Source organism: Plectropomus leopardus, chromosome 12 (assembly GCF_026936395.1).
Source record: "Plectropomus leopardus strain MGB_pleo_1.0 chromosome 12, ASM2693639v1, whole genome shotgun sequence".
Taxonomy (NCBI): Eukaryota; Metazoa; Chordata; class Actinopteri; order Perciformes; family Serranidae; genus Plectropomus; species Plectropomus leopardus.
Window position 1 is genome coordinate 12,572,095 of NC_142187.1, and position 23,950 is coordinate 12,596,044.

At 39.1% G+C, this 23,950-nt stretch overlaps 1 protein-coding gene across 2 annotated transcripts; it reads right to left on the minus strand.

Annotated features, from left to right (window-relative positions):
* Window positions 1-510: 510 nt before the first annotated feature.
* On the minus strand, window positions 511-23,465 carry LOC121951702 (vang-like protein 2). 2 transcript variants are annotated; one of them, XM_042498143.2, is made up of 8 exons: window positions 23,345-23,465; window positions 11,059-11,432; window positions 9,343-9,466; window positions 7,487-8,094; window positions 6,157-6,290; window positions 5,143-5,278; window positions 4,793-5,036; window positions 511-4,010 (listed from the first exon to the last, which is right to left on the minus strand). In XM_042498143.2, the coding sequence occupies exons 2-8, from the start codon at window positions 11,127-11,129 to the stop codon at window positions 3,750-3,752; spliced, it is 1,578 nt and encodes a 525-aa protein (XP_042354077.2). In that variant the 5' UTR covers window positions 11,130-11,432; window positions 23,345-23,465; the 3' UTR covers window positions 511-3,749. The 2 variants fall into 2 exon arrangements, with proteins under 2 accessions (XP_042354077.2, XP_042354076.2); XM_042498142.2 differs by lacking the exon at window positions 23,345-23,465 and adding an exon at window positions 22,732-23,242.
* Between the last annotated feature and the right edge of the window lie 485 nt (window positions 23,466-23,950).

Genomic DNA, 23,950 nt, shown 5'->3' on the forward strand with positions numbered 1-23,950 from the left:
AGCTACTGTCAATTAAAGGTTCAGTTTCTATAGGAAACACTGGATCTGTGACATTAACTAGCTCAGTAGTACTTCCTGAATTAGCAGTAGATGCACACTTCCTTTTGCACATTGATACAGTTAGTGGGCATAGTTTGGTAGGAAGAAAGTAGTTCCTTCATGAAACTGCTCACAACAAGCTCTGTGGATTATCTTGAGTAATTGGGTCATGATCTCTTAAAAGCGATCATGACCCGAGATGATGTATTGCTTTGTTGCTTTAAGCACCACCAGCCGAGTGCCATCTAATTCCATTATACTGGAGAGAATACAGATATCTCTACGGTCGATATTTCCAACAATTGACAACTCACATCAAATCAATCTAGACTGATAAAAAGCACTACAGGTAAAAGGAAAAATATATATTTTTGTCTTTATGGTGAACTGTCCCTTTAAATCATTGTTCTAAAAAGATAACTTTACCTCCATCAACCTCCCATGATCCAAATTACGCAACAAAAAGAGAAATAAGGAATAAATGGTTTAATAATGGAAAAAGGTCTAACACACTATACAAGCTACAGTTACCAAAGTGAGGAAAATACAAGACAAATCTACAAATTTTTTACAAGCCACTTGTTTTTCAAAAGTAAAAACATTCGGAAAAATTGCATCGTCATAACTTAGGCACCTTCAAAATGATAGAAAACAAGTTATTATAAAACAATTTCGAGTCCCAAATAACTCTAGCATGCAGTTTGAAAAAACAAACATCTGCACTGGATGAAATGTCATACACTAAGACCTGTTATTTGGATATTTGCTTAGAAATGTAAAGGGCTTTTTGAACTTTGAAAGAAAAAACAGTCAGTCATGTTGTGGCTCAACAAACTGAAGGTAGATACAGATCGGCTCGTCTCAACATTAGGTGAGTTTCAGCTTTACAGTAAGTTCCGGGACCTGGAGGAGGAGAAGGAGTCAGTGCGAGGACAGATGTGTCCCACATCCTCTGCACCTGGAGAGTAAGGCTGTCGGATGGAGGCGGTGTTTTGCTGTGCTTATTTCAGCTTGTGGCACAAGGCGAGGCGGTGATACGCTACTACTGCAGAGGAGCTGCAGAGAGGAGTTACAATCACACGTCTGGTTTGGAATTTTTGTTGAAATGCATTAAAAAAAAAAAAATCAGCTTGTAGTTTTACTAAAGCTTCCTGTTCAGCACTGAATTCCTTTTGTGTGCATTGTTAAAAGTCTATAAGATACTATTTACACCTGTTAATAACATGGATCTGAATATGGATATCTGATCACAGAACGTTGACTCAATTCTGCATTAGGATTGGATAAAATATGCAAACTGACAAGGCAGAGCTCAGGTACTGTCAACAAACAGGGTGCCTTTAAAAACAAAAACAAAACAAAAAAAACCCACAAAAACCCCCCAAATCTCATCTAAAGGTCAAATTTAGTTGTCTTTCCAAAGCTTTCAACATCTCATGGCATGACTATGACTAAGAAAGAGATTGTAGAGAATTTTTTCTGATCAACATTTCATTTTATCAATATATGCCCAACGATTATCTCTCATAATATTATTTTGTTTTGTTTTGATACATTTTACCTTGTCTACTTCATGAAATACTTTATCAACTGTTTGTCTGTGTGTATCACTTTTTGTTTTCATTTTGATAAAATATTTTGATATCAGACTTTAAAGGCCTGTCTCCTTCTCAATGAAGGTTGATTAACTGGAAAAACACCAAAGGCAATGATGGAAATAAGTCCATGAGTATTTAGATGTATCATTGTAAATTCAGATATGTTGTATTACTATAAATGCACCACATTAAATATCATCAGAAACCCAAAACCCACGGTTTCTCAGCATGGAGATAAATCTTATCACAAGTCTTTGATGGCTTCCTTTTCCGCCTCCAAAACCCAAAACTTAGTCACATGATAACAACTAAACCATCACAACTGAGCAACTCTATCCACTGAGGCTCGAGATTTGTTCATCTAAATCACAATATGGCCAAGTGCAACATCCCAATGACTGTCGCTGCAATGTTTCATGAAGCTAAGATGTGTCACAACATACCGTTTTAAATATTAAAAGCACTGTGCTGTTGTAGAGACACTTGTTTGGGACAGCCTCCAACAAAACTCACATCAGTGAAAATCAAAATGTACCATTCACTCTAAAATTGCATCTCGTATCGCAATATCTGTCCAAATAATTGGAATATGGTGTTTTTGCATGCTGTGCAGCCCTGGCTGAGAGTTTTAGAAACAAAAAGCAAGTTGGACTTTGGGTTGAGAATACTGTTTCAAAGTCTATTTTTGCTTCAAGGAGAGCGTGATTGCCTATCGATTTTTTGTCTGGCAGCTTGAGAGCCCCGGAATTGGAGGTACTTTTAGTGACCTTTTAACTTGATGGGTCTCTTTTTTAAAAAAAATTTAAACGTAAAATTGCCACGTCCTCCAGATATGGTCATATATTGATATAGTGGTTCTTTGTCCTTCAGCATTTACACATTGCTTTAAAGGATGTTTTTTGTTTTTTATAATTCTCAATAACTATTAACCATTATGGACACATCAGTTAGTCAGACTGTTGCAGTGGGTGGTGTGCTCCTTCCGTTCATGAATATGGCCACTGTGTTTAATGCCAATTTAATCTGACACACACTTCCTGAGGTCATAAATACTCACTATCGGGAATTAGTCAGGAGCTTAAAATATAGGCCTGATGGCCAGTAAATGCATCATTTACTCCTTTTTTAGTCATGTTGGTATGGTTTTTAAAAGAATGTATTTCAAGACAAGGAAGAGAATTTAGAAAGTATTGAAACACATTCTAGCAGACTGCTGGTTTTATGGTCTTTTCATGGGATTTGTTGACAATAAAAATTCAGAACACCACCAGGCTGATGCTTTAACATCCTTATCCAGGAAAGACATGCAGGTACAGATTCCTTGATAACAACAGGTATAAATGGGGTCTTTGTGTAGTCTTCTTGTAAAATGAATAGTTAAAAATACCAGTGTAGAATGAAACAAAACCTGCATATTTGGACAATCATGAATATACAGAGTTTGGAGTAGCTTTGGAATGTACTTCCATGTTTGTTTTTTTTTTACAGTCAGATAAAAAGACATGTTGGGCCTTAGGCCACAGAAAAGCCATGTGTTAATTCAAAGCACATAATGCTACATTCTGTATATATATATATATATAAAAAAAACACCTTTTCAATATAAAACAGTCCTCGTCATCTTAAACAAAACAATTCACTGAACCAAAAGACAGTGGTACACCAGCGTTGCAGTCAGAGCTGAGCTCCGGTTTTTAAGACACAAGGAAGAGGAAGTGACAAATGTGATGTAATCTCCCTCCTCTGGTGTTTGTGTGTTGAGTCAGCACGGTAAAATAGTCCAGTGGTTACAGCGACAGAAGAGGCAAAAAGAGAAAAAGTCCCCTTACGTAAAAAGTTTATGTTTACAGCGTGTTGTAACACAGCAAAAGAAAAAGTCAAGGCATCATTAATTCCAGGTTTAACAATCGTTGAGCTGATCACAGTTAGATATTAGAGCATCTGTGATGATCATTAATCAGGAGGATTCTCCTTCTTTGTCACAGACAGAAAATGATTGGATGGGAGTGGACCACATGGCCTCCACATGTCCCGCCACATCAGTGATCCAGCAGGAGCCAGCATGAGGAGAGGACAGTGTGGGAATAAAGGAAAATCAACGTGGAGATGCCTTCACACCGAAGTCTCCGACTGCAGCCTCATGACAAACTTGTGGCTCTTTGGGTCGATGAACTCCTCCCCGAGCCGCAGGAAGGGGAGCGGCGTCACCGTGACCACCAGGGAAAAGTCAAGGCGGCGCAGCGAGAAGACCAGACCCTGACGTAGGGCTGAGGTCACCGGCTCCTCGCTCACTAGAGTCCACTGGCGCCCTCTGCCGTTCTGCTGCTGGTATTGCATGGTGGGACCGGGGGTGAGGTAACGCTCCAGGAAGGCCTGACGGGGAAGATGTAGGAGGTCCATTATCATGGAAAAGCTTCCTGCAGTTACAGCTCGATGTGGTCTCTCTTTGTGATCTCAAACTGTGTTTTCTCTTCTAGCTGCTAATGTTTCGGGATGTATGACACTCGACACGTGCTTGACTAAGTTTTGGACTGTTCTTAGTTATTGTTAGACAGCTCTTGTGGTGATTTAAGGCACCATTTAGTTGTCTTTAGAATGTTTTTTTACATGATTGTACAAGAAATGGTATTCAGATATTTTCAAAGGCATTTCTGTTTGTTTTTGCTGCAAATATTATCTGTCTCATGTTAATCGTAGGGCTGCATAGAATATACTTTCTTTTTTTGAAATTAATGCCAATCTACATGATGAACATATTGTGATAGACTGCGACTCAGGTATTTTTTTTTAATTATTTGAACGAAAGTATCAGTAGAAAACTGCACTTTAAAATGTGACTTCTTTTCTTTTATCAGTGCTTGTGGGTTTTAGTTCAATGTTCTATTTGTTCAATAAAAAAGTGCAGGAGTTAAAAAACAACAACACATCTTTAACTTTTTCTTTTCCCAAGTATTTTGTTGGGAAAATTCCCTAATTCCCTTGTATCTAACTGTGCTTCTCAAAATAAAAAGTAAAATATTAAGACATCTAAAAGATAATAAAATAATACCACGATAAGTCTTAAAACCCAGCATTTACAAAACAGTTTGCATAAATATAGAACGTAAACTTCTCAAGTTAAGGTTTTCTTAGCCACAGTGATCACGGTCTCGTACCTTAGGCGTCATGTTGTGTGTGATGCAGAACTGCAGGTGTGTGAGGATGCTCTCCATGCTGTGGAAGGCCTGCTGCCGGGTAGTTCTCAGGTATTTCTGCATGGCTCGGGCCATCGGGGCGAAGATGGCTTGAGCTGCCTCCCGAGGATCCATTACCTCCCTCGGATGTTTGGGGGATGAGGCCACTTCATCTTCGTGGAGACGTTTGATGTGTGTGAAGGCCTCTTCCACCGCCACGACCAACCTGGAGGATGAAGAAAAAGCATCATCATTAGAAATGGTCAGCTATGGGTTCTTTCCTGGCCTGTATTGCACATCAGGTGGTTTTAAGTAAGGAATATCCATCAGACCTAGCCTTGCGTTTGCGGACCCTGCGGTCCATCTCAGCCTCCTCGTAGTAGAATTCATTGTGAGAGTTGTCTCTCCTCCGGGCAGCAGCTGCTATCATGGCCCGGGACTGGCCTGTGGAGTTATTGGCGGGGTTTTCTACAAGACAACATACACGGGGGAGGGAGAGTGAGCAGATTGCCTTTCAGTAAATAAGCTGATGTTCACATTCAAGCAAGAGAACGAGTAAAATAATGTTCACGTTCCAGCTAGGTGCTGGACAAGAGATAATACAAGAGAAGAAAAAAAGTCTACACACTGGATTATGCTCCCATGAATATATAATATAATTATCACAGAGGTGATGTTTCGAGCTACATGTTCTTCATCAGACAAGTTAACAATGCAGACACACACCTTCAAATACTTACCACACCAGTTCACCTGGCAGGTCACCTTGTACCCAGTAAGCTCACAATCATAAATACATGTGTATATAAGAAATGTGTATATACACATTCACAGATAAATATAAACATCTACATATATACACATAGCCCCTGTGTACAGTACCAGAAAATCACTAGCAAAAGTTATGTGAATAGCACTAGTTTCAGAAAACCTACTATACAGTACATAGAGTCAACCAGAGCAAACTGAATGTCATGTGAAAACATTCGTTTGTCAAATTTAAATACATCTTAAGTCTGTTAGAACAACCTGTCAGGTGATCTGCCAGGGGACGTTATGTCAGTATTTGAAGGTGTGTGTCTGCATTGTGAGCTTGTCTGATGAAGAATATGTAGCTTGAAACACCACCTTGGTGGCAATTATGTTAAATATTCATGGGAGCATTGCCTCATGTGCGGACTTCTCCAGAAGAAGAAAATAACAAGCGACCTTCGGTTGCTTTAAGATTTTTTAGTAGATGTCATTGAATGTGTCATCTGGTTCTGCCCAACAGATGACAATGGAGACAAAAGCCAGAGTCATGGATTACATAACAGGAGTCAGAGCCATGATGAGGCTGTATTTACCATCCAGGGAGTAAACCTTGAAGCCGGTCATCTTCTTTGACAGGATGGACTTGGGCAGGTTGAGCAGGGCCGGGTTGTAGACAGAGAAGTCGCTGTAATAACGGTCCAACACCCAGACAGCTGCCCGCTGGATACTAAAACACAGAATGTTGATCAACAGTGTCACAATAGTACAGGTCTGACATCAGCTGCTGACTGCATGAGGACAGGATATAAACTGTATACATATATGACAACAGCATCTACACAGGGAGTGAATTCAATTATTTTTTGTTCAGATGTCATAAAGCAAAGACAAATGCTTAAACAGTGTGTTTTTATTATGCTTGCAGCTCAGGTACTTTTGTTGAATCCTTAACATGACAGCAAACAGCAGAGCGACATAATTATCCCACTGACAGCGTCAATTATTACTGAAGGAGTTCTTCAGGGTTCAATTCTCTGTCCTCTATATTTTCTTTTATTTGTTTAAAAATTCATTAATTCATATTTTTTTTGTCCATTTTAAGCAGCAGAAAGCATCACCTGACCCTTTATAAGCTGATAAAGCAGTCGTAGTTAACATGCTGGAAATGGTGTGTCCTGGCCCAAGAGTCCAGTGTGATCACGGTTATTAATTAATTTATTTTACTTATCATGCATTTAGTGAAAGCAGTTTTAAAACCTAATACACACCTATATTTATAATATTACAACTTAAACTATGTATTACTGTATCAGCGCCACTGCTCCAGAAGTGAATCGACCCTTAAAGATCCAAGCTTACTGTATGTCAACTGCTTTTGCAGATTTCATTTTTTAAAATTTGGGAATTTGCACTGCTAAGACAAACAATCAACAATTAATGGCCACAATTTAGGTTCAAGACTCTCATTACTTTCACATTATCTTGCTCATATTTACGTTTTAATTCAAATTGTCAGCAAGCAAATCTGAGGCCAAGTATTCCAGTATAGATTAACTATTAACACTGCACTGAGGATCAGAAAAGTTAATGGAGCCCAATCAGCTAATTGAAACGATAAGATGCAGCTAAAAGCTCAGAAAAGCTCATAAGTGATTTTGCTACATATGATTGTATCCTGTTTCTACAAACAAAAACTTCTGCCATCAGATTAGTTTTATAGATATCATAATCACACTAAAACTCCTAACACATGGACTTCTGGTATCATACTGTGAAGACATACTTTTAAGTAGTGTAGCCTGATCCTATTTTGTCCAAAAAAACAGATATCTAACATCTTTAAATTAAGTCTACTTTCACCTATGTTCAGTAAAACAAAATTCATAACTCATAATAATAATAACTCATAACTGTCTCACTGACCTGAGGTGGCCCACGTTGTAGAACTTGCTGGCTCCATCTGTGCTCCGGACCACCTTGAGGCAAAAGGCCGGCTGCAAGTGTCGCACTTCCAGCAGCACCAGAGCCAGGTACTGTATGAAAAGCAGCGCATCCACCAGCGAGGCAGCGTACTGCACAATCCCCCTGTAGTCCCTCTCCCTGGGCTCCAGCACCCGCACGCCGTAGAACAACCAGTATGACGCCACAAACAGGAACACCAGCACCATCAGCAGGCAACGGAAGACAAAGAAGCGCGGGAGCGTGGCACGAGGAGGGCGGAGGAACAGCGCCCAGGAGGAGATTAGCAGGACGAGTAGCTTAAAGGCCAGAGAGACGTACAGGCCTTCGCAGGGCGTGCCACAGGGCTCAAGGGCATCACGCCACAAGACCTGCGGGAGGATGAGGAAGGCTAAAGGCGTGACCAGGGCAAAGAAGCTCAGGCAGCCTCCCAGAGCTGGGCCAATGAAGCGCTTGCACTCCAGCGGAGTCGACTCCTCCAAATCTTTGGTGACGCGGGTCAGGTCCTCGTTGGAGATGCTGTGTTCTGAGGTGCCGGTGACGACCGTAGTGGTCTCGCCCCAGTTATCATCCTGTCAGACAGAGGTAAAGATAGAAAGATTCACATGTGTTTGGGGTTTATTTGAACTCTGAAGAACCTAGAATAGTGCTAAAAGCAAGAGACGAGGGTCCAAACGTTTATATTTAGAAATGAGAATGAACAAAATACTAAATTCCTGAGCTTTTCTGCAAGTTTTATTACATTAACAATTTAGCAATTCATCAAACAACCAGTGAGATTCTACTCTGCAGAAACTTAAGATGTTTATGTGAAAGCGTGCTTAGAAGGTTAATTAAATGCAAATATAGAAGTATATAGTTCAAACATTATAATCCAACTTCTCTGAAAAGAAATCTTAGACACATATTAGATAAGTCTCTAAACTCAGTCACGAATCCAGAAAAGTCAAATCTGTATCTCATGGTTAGAAAGATGTTTTTTTTCCCGTAACATCAGGTTGTCTCCTCAGTAGAAAGACACAAATACATTTGAAACTGGTGCTACATAACCAGAGGAAAAAAGGAAAAGGGCTGTGGCATTCATTATTGTTGAAGTAGAAAACCTACAACTACCAGAATGCACTGTGCTGTAACAAACCAATAAACTCTCCAGCTAGAGGATGACATAATGCAAACTCTTCTGTTTTACACTATGGCAGCCTGCTGGTAACAAATTATCTTGAATGACAGTTAACAGAAAGCTAAAACATGTTTCTGAATACATTTTAGCAACGCAGTAACAGAATCTTGGTTTATATTTGATCATCGCGGCTTAATTTTCTGGTTTAATCTCAGTTTTTCTCAGCCTCTATTTTTACTGTGCAGAAGCGGTATGGCGCCCACTTCCTGTTCACAAACTCTCAATATTACAGCTAAACACAGCATTAAAATATGTCTTTGAAAACATTTTTGGGAAGAAATATGCAGTGCAGTAACACAATATTGATTTCTGTTTAATCACAGCCTTGTTTTACAATTTGATCTCTGTATCCATGTGGCCATTTGTGGACCAGCACTTGAACCAGAAAGAGTGACAGCTTGGTTACATACAAATACATCTTTACTAGATAAAGAATCTAGGAGTGAGCAAACATCATCAGTCCCTTTTAATGAAAACATGTCTTTAAACGTAACATAATACGTCCTCAGTATTTTAAGACTCACACCACCAGACAGCACCTGCTCTTTCCCAACTGATGGGAGGTCATCATGTAGCGATAGATTAATTAGCTGGGCTTTTAGAATGGACAATATTTGGTAGAAAAAGCAGCGTGACTGACCCTGTCATCTCCACGGGTCGACTCTGCATCCAGCAGCGGCTCTCCAGGAGTCTGGATGGTGACCGATTTGTCTCCACGACTGCTACTGTCTCGGCTCTTAGAGCGGTGACGATCCCTCCGATCCCTGAAAGGCAAACACACGATGACACGGTGTTACTGGTCATGTAGCAGTGCTTACTTTCTTTTAATCTGCCGTGATAAATGTTTTGGTGGAGCGTGTTCGGGGTGTGCCATAGCACTTACCCAGCTTTAAAATATTTACTGAAGTTGTTTTTCTCAGATTCCCAAAACAGATTTACTCATCACTCACATCAATTTAAACAACATGGATTTTTGCTCTTTCAGATTTAGCCTGAATTTTGTTTCCAACCTGTGAAAGCCAAAGATTTCCAAAATGACAATTTCTCATGAGCTAAGAAAATGGCCCTGTTTCGGCTTGGTAGCAATGCAGTTTTCAGCAAAAAACCAACTCGTTTCTAAATTGTCAATTTCACAGGACAGTTGTTACAAACCAAGGAATACTTCATCCTTCGGTTTATCTAAAAGATTTAGAGATACATCACTTTCCTCAGAAATTTAGTGTGTTTCATTTTTTGCATTTATTTAGAAATATTGTCAGTGTGGTGGTAGCCTCCATAGTAGCTATTTCACTGAAGTGAGACCATTTCAATGAAATGTACAAAATGTCCTATTGTGACCTTTAGGATAATTGCAACCTCATGAAACTTAATAGCCACAAACAAGAGACCTCGGGCATTCAGAGGATGTTTGGCTTTCATATGTATATTGACAAAAAGGGGGTTTATCGGTAGTTGGCAGAAGTATTTACCATCCAAAGCCAAAGACTCCAATTCTTACAGAAATGTCCATAATGTCACAAGTTTTGAATCCAAATCACAGAATGGATGTTTCTGTTGTTTTCATGGTATTGGTCGGTTTCTTTTAACCCTTTAAAAACCTGAGTAAATTGTTTTGATTTCTTTTAAAAACACAGAAAGAAGGCAGTGAGCAACTTAACAACACTTTGCCCCCAAACACATAAGAAATTAGTAAAAAGCTGCAACAAAATTACCTGAAAATGGGTTTAATAGCTTGTGAAAGGCATCTGAAGGCAGCACAAGAAAAATGTTGTCCAACTACCTTTTTGTAGGATTAAAGGGATTTTCCCAATTTTTTATCAATCGACAAGTAGTCAAAAATGGTAACATTAAGCATAAAATCAGTACAACAAATGGCACCTGTGCAAAAACTGTTATAATAAATTATTAGACATAACTGAGCATCATAATGTTCTTAGCCACTATGCACTAGGCGCTGAACCAACACAGTGTTTATGACTTTTGATGACTAGAACAACTCGACACACGCTGCTGAGCCGCATCTCACATTAATCTTCAGGCTCCCCGCCTTCAGCTGATGTACACCACTTTTATGTGGCATATACTGTTGCTCTGCTATCTCTTCCACTTAAAATCCCTGTCGCCCTTCAAAAAGACAAAAATAGTTCTATGGTGGGTCTCACAGGGTTAACTTTCCAACAGTAAGAACACAGAGGACATCCAGCTAAAAAGGCAGCGACACCAGGAATTGATGGTAGAATAAACATTTTACAAGTTGAAACAAACATAAAAAGTACTAAAATAACTCAAAGTGGTTGTTGGAAAACTGTCAGTCAGAGAAAGACGATGTCATCGGTGTGACCTGTGTGAAGCCCACCTGTGCTTGCGGGAGCTTCGGGAGTGTGAGGACTTGTATGAGTAGCCCGAGTACTGCGACTCGTTGTCCATGTCTCGGGTCGGTGGTGAGCGGGCTTTACGAGCCCCGACTCCTCCTCCTCCCCCCGTGCCGCGCTGCTCGCCGACTCCTCCCAGCTGGCTCTTGCGCTCGGAGATGGACTTAGTGGTGAGAGCCAGGGGCAGCTTGAGCAGGTCAACCTTACTCCTGAGGGAATCTATCTTGGAGGCCGATGAGGAGGGTGCAGGAGAAGGGAGGTGGGAGAGCGGGGGAGGCTACAAAGAGGAGGAGAAGAGGGGTGGGAGAGGATGGTGGGTAGGAGAGTCGCAGCAGGGGAGAGCTGAGGTGTCTGTAATCTGAAAGAGAGGCACAGAGAGAGTGATGGTTCAAACTTTGAGACACTGTGACTTATTTTACATCAGTAAATGCTGTGGGTCACATGGTGGTGTGTTACTGACTCATTTTGAAAGTCTCTGAGCTCATTAGTCATAACTCAGACATGTTTAGAGAATAAACATCACAAAAAATCCAGATGAGGGTTCATTTTTCTTGAGCCTTCTTTGGTGAGCTTCCTGCCTCGTGTTTCCAACAGCTATCACACCAAACCATCTAGACGGATGCACTTAAAGCTCTCTTGGGCCTATCCTGAACTTCCTTTTTCTATGGGCTTGATATAATCTACAAGATAAACATCATGTGGAAATGCTGTCTTCTTAAATGGCACACATAGCATATTTTTTAAAAAAAAAGTTAAAAGATACACTACGCACTATGGTTAACCTGAAAAAAATGTATAGACTCATACAGAACTGGCTTCCCACATATTAGTTTATTTGTCACAGCCTGCCACGATTAAAACATCTCCTGCCACATATTTATTAGATATTTTTGAAACTACGGCGCTCATTAAGAGCATGATCAGAATCAATACTGTTCGGTTATTGCACTGCAGAGTGCAGAGCGTACTGAGCAAAGACGGAGCAGCAGAACACCAGGCACAGAGGAAGTGAAATTAACCGTTCGTTGCGCCTGATCTAGAAGTTCTGCAGCAGATGCTCCTCTCATCCATCGATCTGATCAGCTCTGAAGGGATCAACACATCATTTATCCACCAGCAACTTAATTTCTGTGGAATCCAGAACTAAACTTATTATTAAGCAAATTACAGTTTCAGGGCCAAACCAATATTAGTTTGTCAATATACTGGGCTGATTTCCCACTGAACGTCCAGTCGCATATCGTCATCTACTATTGATCGTTTAGAGTTTCCTCCTTGATGTTTTCAGCTTTGTTTTTTTTAAGTGTGTGTGTGTTATAAGTGTGTAGTGGTGTTTTTGTTTTTGTTTGAGTTTTATGTATTAAATGTATGCCACAGTTGTCAAAAACAACATTTTTTACAGTTTATCATTAGTCTGGGCTTAAATTTGGTTTGAAACGAACATTTTTGTTATTGATGGATTGATTGAAGTTCTAAGAACAGAAGGTGACATCTCAATATTTCTTGTTTTGCCCAGCCAACAACACAAAAAACAAATATATTCAATTTACAATAATATAATAACAATAATAAATTTTAATACAATATTACAATAATAAAAAACGGAGAAAAGCAGCAAATCCTCACATTAGAGGAGCAGGAACAAAATGTTTTTCCAAACATGGGCTAATTGTTTCAGCTCCGGTTTACATGTTATGTGTTGTTGAGGACATAAATGTTTCCAAAACGTCAAAAACAAAACTGTGAGGTAATCACTACAATATAAGAGAGTTTGGGTATAAAAAGTATCCAATAAAGAAACAATAGCCAGAAAATAATCCCTCAAAGACTATCAGGATGAGCATCAGGTTTCAGGAGGGCGTATCGGTCAAACAAGGTTGTCTGTCAGTTTAATTGTACAAATATTATGTAAAATAATCCTCTGAATTAAGACTCCGTGTGTGTGGTTGCTGTCTCATGTGGGAATCGAACCTCTCACCCCCGCACACAGACAACTGTGATCAACCCTCCGAGTGACACTAACACACATTAACCCACTTTAGTTTCAGCTCTGTGTTCTTACATCACTATGTCTTCCAGGTCTCGGCCGAGGTTAATCATCACACGACTGTATCTCCTCTCACCGAGAAGCCAGCTTTAGCCGCCGTTAGCTCGGACACAATGGCAGCCATATTGGATTACTGTGTTTTCACAAAACTTGTTTGCCCTCTCCCTCCCTCTCGCCGTCTCACATTCCCTCCCACACTCCCCTCGTCCCCTGGGAAACAGGGCCTCTCCGCTGCCATGGCGATGAAAGAGGGTGTTCAGCTGGAGGGGGATTGGAGGTTGACAGTTGCCATGGAAACCTGACCTTACGCCGCCCTCTGCCACTCTGTTCTCTACACTGGCGAAAAAAATCGCCAAAATAAAAGTGTTGGCATGACGGATGTTGGACTGTCATATGCTGGTTAATTGATAAAGAGCGGGTGACGCTCGCTGGCTTTGACTGGACCTCTGTGGGAAATGGAGAGGGACGTTAGCTGCCATCACTGTCTTACGAGGCCCTGGTTTAACTTAATGTGTTTTTTTCTGCTTCATCAACACCATTGTGTTAAAAATCCACTTCCCTTCAAGCCAAATACTGTGTGAATCTGTCTGAAGGATTTCTGAGTTTGTCCTCATCATGCTCCTTTTTTTGTTCCTTTCATTCATATTTTGTCTAAGGAGGAAGCGCTCCACATCCAGCACCAATAAACCCACTAAGTCTTCCCAGACTAGATGCTTTGGATCCTTGCAGCCATGTGCAAAACCTCAACATGCCTATTCCAAACCACAAAACTCAAATGACTAACAGCCTCTTCCTGGTGTATATTCTCAAGCTTTTATCTTAGGTAATGGCAGAGGAATGAGCATCCTATACACAGAGTCGTGCTGTGCTTTTATGCCTATAAAGTGCAGTAAACTATTTTGTGCTGACCACATGACGTATCTCTGCAACAGGAACTCTGAATGTCATGCAAAACGAACAAATTCTTATTTTGGATTTTGTACAGTTGCATTACACTGAAAAAGGACTTAAAAAAACACCAAGATCTGTCCTTCAGATAGTCGCTGCAGATTTGTATGAAGAAGCAGATTTCAGTGAAGTAAAGTAAACAATACGCTGAGGGAGAGTACTCGCAGACAAACCACATATTTTTAGACCGGCAATAAACTAAATCTAAACAGTGTTTTTATCTAATGGCTGTGGACGTTTAGCCTTCCCAGACTAAGAAACGTTGGCCAAAATAACAATCTGAATTCATCGCTTGGCCCAAATGTTTAGCCCGCCACCTCATAAAAATAGCAATTAAACAATTACAGTAATACTGTCCATACTTTAAAACCAGTTACACTGCAAGATGAGTCACTCCAAAACTCAGATGACAGCAGCTGATCTACTGCAGTCTCCATCATGTGAAATAAGGCAACAACAGTGTTATGGCGACCTGGTGGGTCACAGGTCCATTCTGAATAAACTGCAAGTGACTTGCAAATGCATTGAGTTTGTAATAAACACACTTTATTTTATTTTGAAGTGCAGTGAATTTCCAGCACAGAGCTTGTATTTTAAAGTGCTGATTCTGTTTTTATTTTTATATATTCTGTTTTCTGTTTTTGCAATATGTTTTATTTCTTTGTGTTCTAAGCCAATGTGTTGTCTACATTTTGTTTATTAAAATAACCATGTGGTTCATTACTTAATGAGCCGACCTTGAACTAATGACAAAAGAGAAATTTGGACCCATGGATGGACCAGTCTGGAACCACTGCTGTATGTCATGCTGACTTGCACATATCTGTTGGTATGTCACCAATTTTCTTTTTTTTAGAAGTTTTTACAAACACAAACATGTCAAATGTCTATATCATTAGCTATAACAATCATAGCCTGCAAGGCCCATATACATGAAAAATAGCTTACAAAGAGCAATTAAAAAGGACTATGAATAGATATTTATTTAGGATATATTTATATCCTCAGAAGTGACTGCTGAAGGTGGAAAACAAACATGTTGGGAAAACCAAATATTGTGGTGATAACTAAAGGTTATTGTGAGAGCAGCGATAAAAGAAAAGGTCAGTTGAATCAAAAGGGCTAATTTTTTATATCATGAAATATGTTGTCGTGTTACATTTTGTTCTGAGGTGGATGGACGCTTCAGGAGTGTCAAAAATGTAAACGGGGAGCATGAAAGTGTCAGTGTGTTTTGGTGCAATGTGCCTGTTAGATTATCTGCAACTGAAAATTTTTTTGCCCTGCACAGGTTAAAAAAAAAAAAAAAAAAAAGGTGAAGGTTACCACCAAAGCAAAGAGGATTCATTGTTTCATAGACCAAATGATTGATTGATTAATCAAAAAAACCTTTGGCAGATTATTTTGAAAAGAATTGTTGGTTTCAGTCCTAATTATCATATGATCAAGTTATTATATTATGATTAGTAAATACAATATTTTTCAAATATAAAGTCGAAGAAGAAAAGTGCAAGTTCTGAAATTGCTTGTCACAATATAAATATATGGTACTAAATTACAACCCACTTCTGCATATACAGTGAATATGACAGCTCTGTCAATGGTATAATGTGTTGAATTATGATTATTTAGTTAAAACAAACATATCTTGTGGCTGCACTGTGTTCTTGACTTGAGGGTACTGTAGATGAAAAAATGTGGGTCTCTGCAGGCTTATGGATATTTTCTTTCTTTATGAAGGCTGAATTTCAGTGAGAAAAAAAGAGGCTTCACATCAGACCTCTTTCGGTTCTGATTCTGAAGGACTGACATCAACTTTTAGCGTTGACCTTTCAGCTGAACAGAACACGACGTCACAACAGACGTTTGACCCGTTATACATATAATGAGACACATATGGTATGAAAAGCATATGAAAAGTGGTCAGGATGATCTTTTAAAGTGGAGTCTACATGAAACCTCATGTCCTTCAAAAGAGACAAAAGCCTGAATAGAGCAAAGAAACTGGTTTGCAATTCTAGCCTTGCATAAAAGATTCTGGGCTTCCAGACTGGATTTTGGGCCGGTGTCACTGGTTGTTATAGCAGCTTTTCTCGGCTTAATTTTTTAAATCAATTTGAAACATGAGGACCTGCTCATTGATCATGGTTAATAGTACTAAGTCTATGAAATCAGTTGTATAAACACTTCTTTGTCCCTGGAGGAGTTTTCTCAAGTCTGGGACAATAACCCTGATGATGTCACAGTGATGTCATTGGGGTTATCTCAACTTTGGCTTGGAGAAAAATCTCTAACAGAAAGTCTTTGTTACGAACTGGATGTATGATTTTGAGACACGTGTGTTTGACAGGCAGGAAGGTTTCTTGTGAAAGACACTCCAAAGTTGCATCATGGGAAATATGGGATCTAATGTCTTTGGAGCTTGACCCTGCTTTGATTTGGACTTTTTGTGGTTGATGTTGTCCATCTCTCACAAATCTGCAAACTTCATAAAAGTGAATTACTGATGGGCCCTTTAAAGGACAGTTTTGGAAATACACTTAATCCCTGTTTTTGTTTTTGTGACTGAGATGAGAACATTGATATCACTCTCATGTCTGTATGATGAATATGTTGCTGGAGCTAGCAGAAAATTAGCTTAGCTTAGCATAAACAGGGGTAAACAGTTAGCCTGCCTTTGTACAAAAACATCTACTAGCTCGTGTAAAGTTCACAGTTAACACATTTGATCGTATTTCAATTAGTAAACAAAACAATGTAAAAATGTCAGTGTGCCGCTTTAAAGGTCTAGTATGGCCGATTTATTGGCATCCAGCAGTGAGGTTGAAACACTGCAACCAACTGAAACTTCTACCGTGTGCCAAGCGTGTAGAAAAACTACAGTGGCCAATGTAATAAAAACACGAGTAAGTCTATTTAGAGCCATTGTTTAGTTTGTCCATTCTGGGCTACAGTAAACAACATGGCGGACTCTGTGGAAGAGGACCCACCCCCTATATATATATATATATATATATATATATATACATTATATATATATATGTGGCTCATTCTAAGGGGTAATAAAAACACAATAATTCTTAGTTTCAGGATTATTAACTAATGAAAATATACATATGAATATTATATTTAAATTAATCCAAAAAATCTGCCTGAATCCTACACACTGCACATCTAAGTCGGGATATGTGTCGGACTATTACTTGGCTGGGATCAGTTGTCAGGGATACAGCAGCTGAGAGACAGTCTTGTGCATAAGCCCACTGTAAAATGGCGAGCTGTTTGCAGACTTTGAGTTTTGTTCATATTAAATAAATGCAATAAAATGTGTTAATTAGTGAGTTTTTGGTGCTGTTGGTGCGCTTTCATTACCTTCTGATAGAGCCAGGGTATCCCTTTCCTCCTATTTCCAGTGTTTATGCTAAGCTAAGCTAACAAGCTGCCAGTTGTAGCTTCATATTTATGTATTTTACTCTTGGCAAGAAAGCAAATTAACATATTTCACAAAGTGTCCTTCAATAACCTGTTAATTTTACAAGATAAAACACAGCCACTGGATTCCTTCACTTGTGCATATGTTGTCTTACATTTCTTCTTTCCGGGGTTACGCTTCATCCTTTATCGCTGAGCAGCACGCTGTAAAAGACTATTTACTGTAAAACAAATACAAGTGCTGTTTGAGAAGAGCCCGCCTGTCTGTCTATTGTATGACAGTATACTTGATCTACAGGGGTGTGGTCCAGTGTTGAGATGGATTAAGTTTCCTATTCATCCTAGTGTCCTATGGTCTACTTAATGAGCTTCGCCAGGACACCTCTCATCGACTTCAGACAGCAGCCTCACAGTTAAATTAACTCTCGATCTGAAATCAAGCGAGAGCTACATAACCTGTTGTTATTTATGGCTTTTGATCCACTTCATCCGTACAGGTTCATCTATATTCATCCTGCTCTGTTACTGTTCCTGGACAGCCTTTGCTTTTTTGACACAAAACTCATTCATTTCTCACACACCTTGCCTCAAAGTCGGACTTCTAAAAAAAGAAAGTAACCCTTGTTCGCTCCCCTCTGGGCTGAATTAAAAGAGTTGCCAACAGCAGGCCTCTTCAGTAATCTGCGTAGGTGTGTGGTCTGAGATTAAACAGTAATGATGTTGGGCTTCGTGCCTACTAGACGTGCCACATTTGGGTGTATTTTTGGCTTGGGCTAAAGGGAGTATAAAGCAATTTAATAGTTATCATTAACTGATAAGCAAAGATAAATGTTTTCTGTGCAAGCGGAGCTGATGCTACTAAATTACAGAGCACCAAGATCCATTTGAGAAAGAGCCGTGAAACCAGCATTTACATGAGGTCACGAGTCCAAAGTCCACCACACCACCTCAGACATGTCTGACTTACCTTCAATCAGACCAGTACGACAAAAGTATTCTCGCAAAAAACAATCTCATTTAAAATGGTTTGTCTTTTCAATTATATGTTCTTCAAAATGATTTTTTAAATGTCTTTACATATAATATAGTCCGTTACCAGGTATGAAATTCTGGTGCTCCTTTTAGTTAAATTTCTTCTCGTCTACTCTAAAATAAGAAAATAGTCACAACTCCCTCGTTTAAGGGGTGTAAATGACAAGTGTCATTATTGCATGACATTTAATCAATTCTTTGGACAACAATACTATGTCTGCTAATATCACATAGTCTGCCACAATATGATTTGATTCAATTTAGGGGCCTACGGTCGATATGAAATGATAACAGTAAATTTGTCTCTGCTCCTCGCCAGTACCTGCCTGGTACGAGGCGGCTACCACTGTCTGTATGTTTAGGAAGGAAGTGTGCTTGGGAGGAAATAGTGACAAAATTTCAGAATAAAAGTGTAGGTTAAAGATGAAGATATGTATTAATGCTTTAACTTTGCATCAATGATATTGAATTATTGATAATTGAATCTATATATATATATATACTGATCCAAATCAATGTACAGTTACATCCCTACCTCACAGATATGTGTATTTATATATCATGAATAGTAAGAAGTTTAGTAGAGCGGAAAAGATAAACCACCACAAAACCCCAATATCCGAAACTGACACTGAATGCCTCATTTGACTCTTAGTCTTGTTTATTCGAGCATTAATCAGATATTTCTTGATTTAAATGAACATTTTTGTGCCTGTATTATTAAAGTAATGTTCTTATTTGGCCACTTGTAGTCCTGACAGAATTAAGGTGATGTATTTGAAAAAAAAATGCTCTCGTTTTTTTCCTCTTTTCTTTTTCTTTTTTTAAATAAACAAGGGTTTTGTGGAAAAAGGTTGTTTTTTTTTTAAACCTAAGGAATAAAAAAAATAAAACAAAACAAAATTTAACAAAACAAAAAAAACCCATTGTTTTGGTGTCAGTAGTAAAACTAAGAGTTTTATCTAATTTGCAGCTCTGTTCTAGATAAATAGCATATATATTTTCCTCTGCCTTAGACTGAATCTTCATTGGTGTTTTTAATGCCAGCATTTCAAATCGAATGCCCCCTTAGCATTATGTAAACCTCTTTTAAGTGCTTTTGTTTCATAAGTATGCCACATAAATTAACTTAACTTGCCTTGAAAAGGTGAAGATGTTGATATGAAAAGTAAAGTTCATGCTACTCAATAAATCACTCAAACTGACTTATAAAAGCAGCAAAAATATATCAGGAATTTTACAGTAAACTAAAGTTCACGTCACACTGCGTTCAAAACGAGCAGATGTAGGATTTTACAGCATCTATTTTCCCAAAGGCAAAAAGAAATCAAGCTGTCATCAAACATTTAAAGCTGCTGGCGCAGAGACAGCAGCTGTCAGGGTGGAGGAGCAATCTGGGCCATCTCTGAAATGACCAGCTCCATTCAACAGCCATTTGAGGCCTGATATACCAACTGTGAAAATAAGCGTGCACACACCCAGGGTCCAGCAGGGGAAGAGGCTCATCACTGTACCAGGGCCACACACACACACACACACACACACACACACACACAAACGGCTGACCACCACCCACTGCAGCCTGCGACGACATCAGTAAAAACAGCGAAAAACAAGACAACTGCTACTGTCAGCCTTCGTGCACACATGGCCAGCAAACCGGAGCAGGTGTGTGCATGCGCGTGTGTATGTGTGTGTGTGTGCGTGTGTGTACAAATCTAACAGGATATGGTTGAACCAACAGGCCCTGTCCTCTGCTCAGCGCTGTGATTCAAAGAGATCCCAGCACACAATCTGTCTTCATATCCAAACAAAGTATTGAGGAAACAGGAAGTGGCTCAATGAGCTGAGATGAGATAGATGTGGTTCAGATCCAGGACTCTGGTCCATTAGACAGAGCGGGCGTATATATTTCATAACAAATCCAGTTAGACAAACATGTTTAAGGGTCAGTTCACCCAAACCATAAACAATATGACCCCTATAGTTGTGTCTGGTCATGGAGTTTCAGTTTTATCTCTCCAGTTTTTTAGACATCTGCTGCTGAGACTGTATATGAAATATATATATTATATTAAATAATCTATAGATCTAACATACTACAGTTTTGTAATCATTGAAAACAGCTCACCGTCAGTACCACTGCTGAAAACCTGACTTAATTTACTTGGTTAGTTGAATGATGGAAACTTAAGTGGCAGCAGTTCACTGATTAATCATTTTTCATATTTGTCAGTTTCTAGCAGGGACTGGACGATATACAATTTTATTGTTATGACCATGAAAAACACTCACAATAAGTCCTGCAACACTCAAAGAGACTGCTGGGTAGAGCTACAATAATTAACCAATTAGCTGCCTGCTATTAAATTAACCGCCAACTAATTTAATAACTGAGTAATTGGTTTGAGCAATTTTTAGAGTAAAAAAGATCAAATTTCTAATCCCGGCTCCGTAAATGTGAATATATTCTGGTTTCTGTACTCCTCTATGACAGTTAAAGGAATCTTTTTTGGCTGTGGACAAAGTAAGTTGTTTAAGGGTGTCATCTTACTGACATCCTTAACATTTTATAAACTAAACAACTAATCGAGAAAATAATTAACAGTTTGGTGAAAATAATTATTGGTTACAGCTAAACTGCAGGGCACCACACAATATAAGAGACTACAAAAACAGGATGCACACGCACCAACCTAAAAAAAAAATCAGATCTTAATCGAGCATTGGCCTATTTTATATATTGAAAGAAATAATGCCATTTAAAATAGTTAAAAAACCTGACTTTTTTCCCATTGATTGTTTTTCTTCTTTTTTAATTGATTGTTTTTCATATGAAAAATAAAAGATTCGTGTCCTCTCTGTGATGCAATAAAAATATGTGTTTTTTTAACCAAATGTAAAGTGAAGTGACTCCAATATGTTTATGTTAGATTTTAAGCATATTTTAATGATTATCTGGATAATATAATGAATTGCAAAAAATGTGGCCAGGGTAACCGTGACACTATATTAGTAATATTGCCCAAAGCCTCATTTCTAGATTGTCAAATGTGATGATCTGCTTTTCTCTGAGTCATATCATGGTAAATAAAATATTACGCCCTGGGACAAACCTATATGGCGCCGTCAACAGTGTTATACACAGGATGTCATTACAGGCATCAGTGACTAGAATGCCTTCTACCTTCCTGCTTATAATGTACATTTCAATTCATATTTTCTGCTATTACTTAAGTCAGACATTAAATAATTGTCGTCATCTAAATAAAGTGGGTTGTCCAGGACTTAAACATTGTCTTTTGTTTGTTTGTTTGTTTGTTTGTTTCAATAAACTAGGCAAAACCAAAAGGCACACTTTGGGTAACAGATGGAATAACCCTTTAAACATAAAGAAAGACATGCTGACTCAACACTGATTAATTAATGACTGAGTCATTGTTCAGGTCTTTTACTAAGCAGAAAAATCAAACATCTGTATGTTTCACCTTCTTAAATGTCAGAATTGAATCTCATTCTCTATTTTTTATAGTTGAAAACAGAATATAGTTGAGGTTAAAGACAAAAACAAGCAATCTTTAGAAGTCACCTTGGACTCTGGTGGGAAGTTCTCACTAAATCTTGACATTTTATTAAATAGAGGATTAAATGCAAAATCATTTTAGTTAGTTTGGACCCTAATGAATATTTATATCCATGTATTACCTCAACATTTATAGTGGATGATGGTTTCAATGCAATGTGTTTCAACCAAACCTTTATAGTGACTAACTGTACTGTAATATTATGGTATATTTCCTGTTACAGTCCATTTACAGCGTCCCTCTGATACTTTATGGTATTTTTATGTGTTATTCTATCACTATAATATTCCCACTGAAAGCAGTTTATAGTATACTGTGGTACTTTGTATCACTCAGTATTTATAGTAGTTTATTTAACAGAAACTACTCTCATGTTCACCATGAAATAAAGAACTTATAAAAGGCAGCAGCACTACAACTGAGCAAACCAGGGCCTGTTGCTGCTGCAGCAACATCGCTGTTTCAGTTTGATTTTTTACATTAAAACGGCGCAAAAACGCACAATTTGGACACATTTTCCGGCTTGCTGTGGTAACATGGATCAAGAGTCAAACTGCATCAATAATTCAACAATATTCCACATGCACAAAAGGGCTACCAAAATGCTAACTTACTGTGAGACACCGGGAGCATTTAGGGCGAATATAAAGAGTTGTGCGACCTACAAAATGAGAAAGGAGGGTGCTGGAGTACGGCAGGACAATGGGAGACTCCCAGGCCCCACCGGGTCGCGTCCTGATGCCAAATTATCCAAATGCTCGCTCCCTTTCTTCCGCCTTTCCTTTTCCAAACGGGACGCCCTCACAAGTCAATGAATGGACGCACTCAAATTCCCAGCAGTCCTCCAGCGAGGAGAAAATTCAAAACCTTCGGCCTACAATCAAACTGGAGACGATTATTCCCTCCATGCGCATCTCTCCCTGAACCCTTTTTTTTTTATCTTCTAGTAACATTTATACACGCAACAATTTACCAAACACGTTTAAAATCGCTTCGCAGAGCTACGTGGCCTCGGTGAGGACAACAATAGAGCCGATGAGGGTCCTAAACTTCCCTGCGGTTTCAAAAAAAAGGCGACCATCGCGTCCTCTCGACTATTGTTTGGGGAAACCGGAGATCTCCGGCGCCCCAAATCCTCCCCTCTCCTTCTGCCGTAAAAGCACATGCACCCGTACTCTCTAGCAGCAGCATTTCAAGACATTTTCCGCACACAAAAATACTACTTACTTATTCCAGATTGTCCATTCAGGTATTTTCTCACTTTCCACTTTCTTTCCCACTCAGCCGTAGCGCCGTGCGCCCCGCCTCCGCTGCGCTTTGGCCCCTCCTCTGTTTCCCCCTGGGGGACAGGGCCTGAGAAACACTGTGCTTTAGCCATTTATGACCGCACACAGCGACGGCTGTCTGAGAGGAGGAGAAATGGACAGTATAATGTCCCAAAGTAAGTGGTTCCCCTGGCTCACATTACAGAGGAACACTTTATGGAGCTGCAGATGAGAAAATAACCCTCCAAAACCATCATCATCATCATCATCATCATCAAATGTGTTTTTATGCACAGTCTGACCTTTAGATATAAAAACCTCTTTGCTAAGGAACTGTTCTTTATCTATCAGAGGAGGTGGGTGGCTGGAGTATTTTTTTTTTTTATTATTCTCCTGAAGCTACAAATATTTCTCCCTGTGCCTCCCTGAGTGACTTGGGGAAAATGCACAACTTTCCCTCCACCATTAATTAGCTGTTAGATTTTAAAACGTTACCTTTGTTGTTTGAGAGTTAAAAAAGGTGAATATGAAAAAGTTTTTATGCTTGTCATGCATCCTGGTTAGTTTT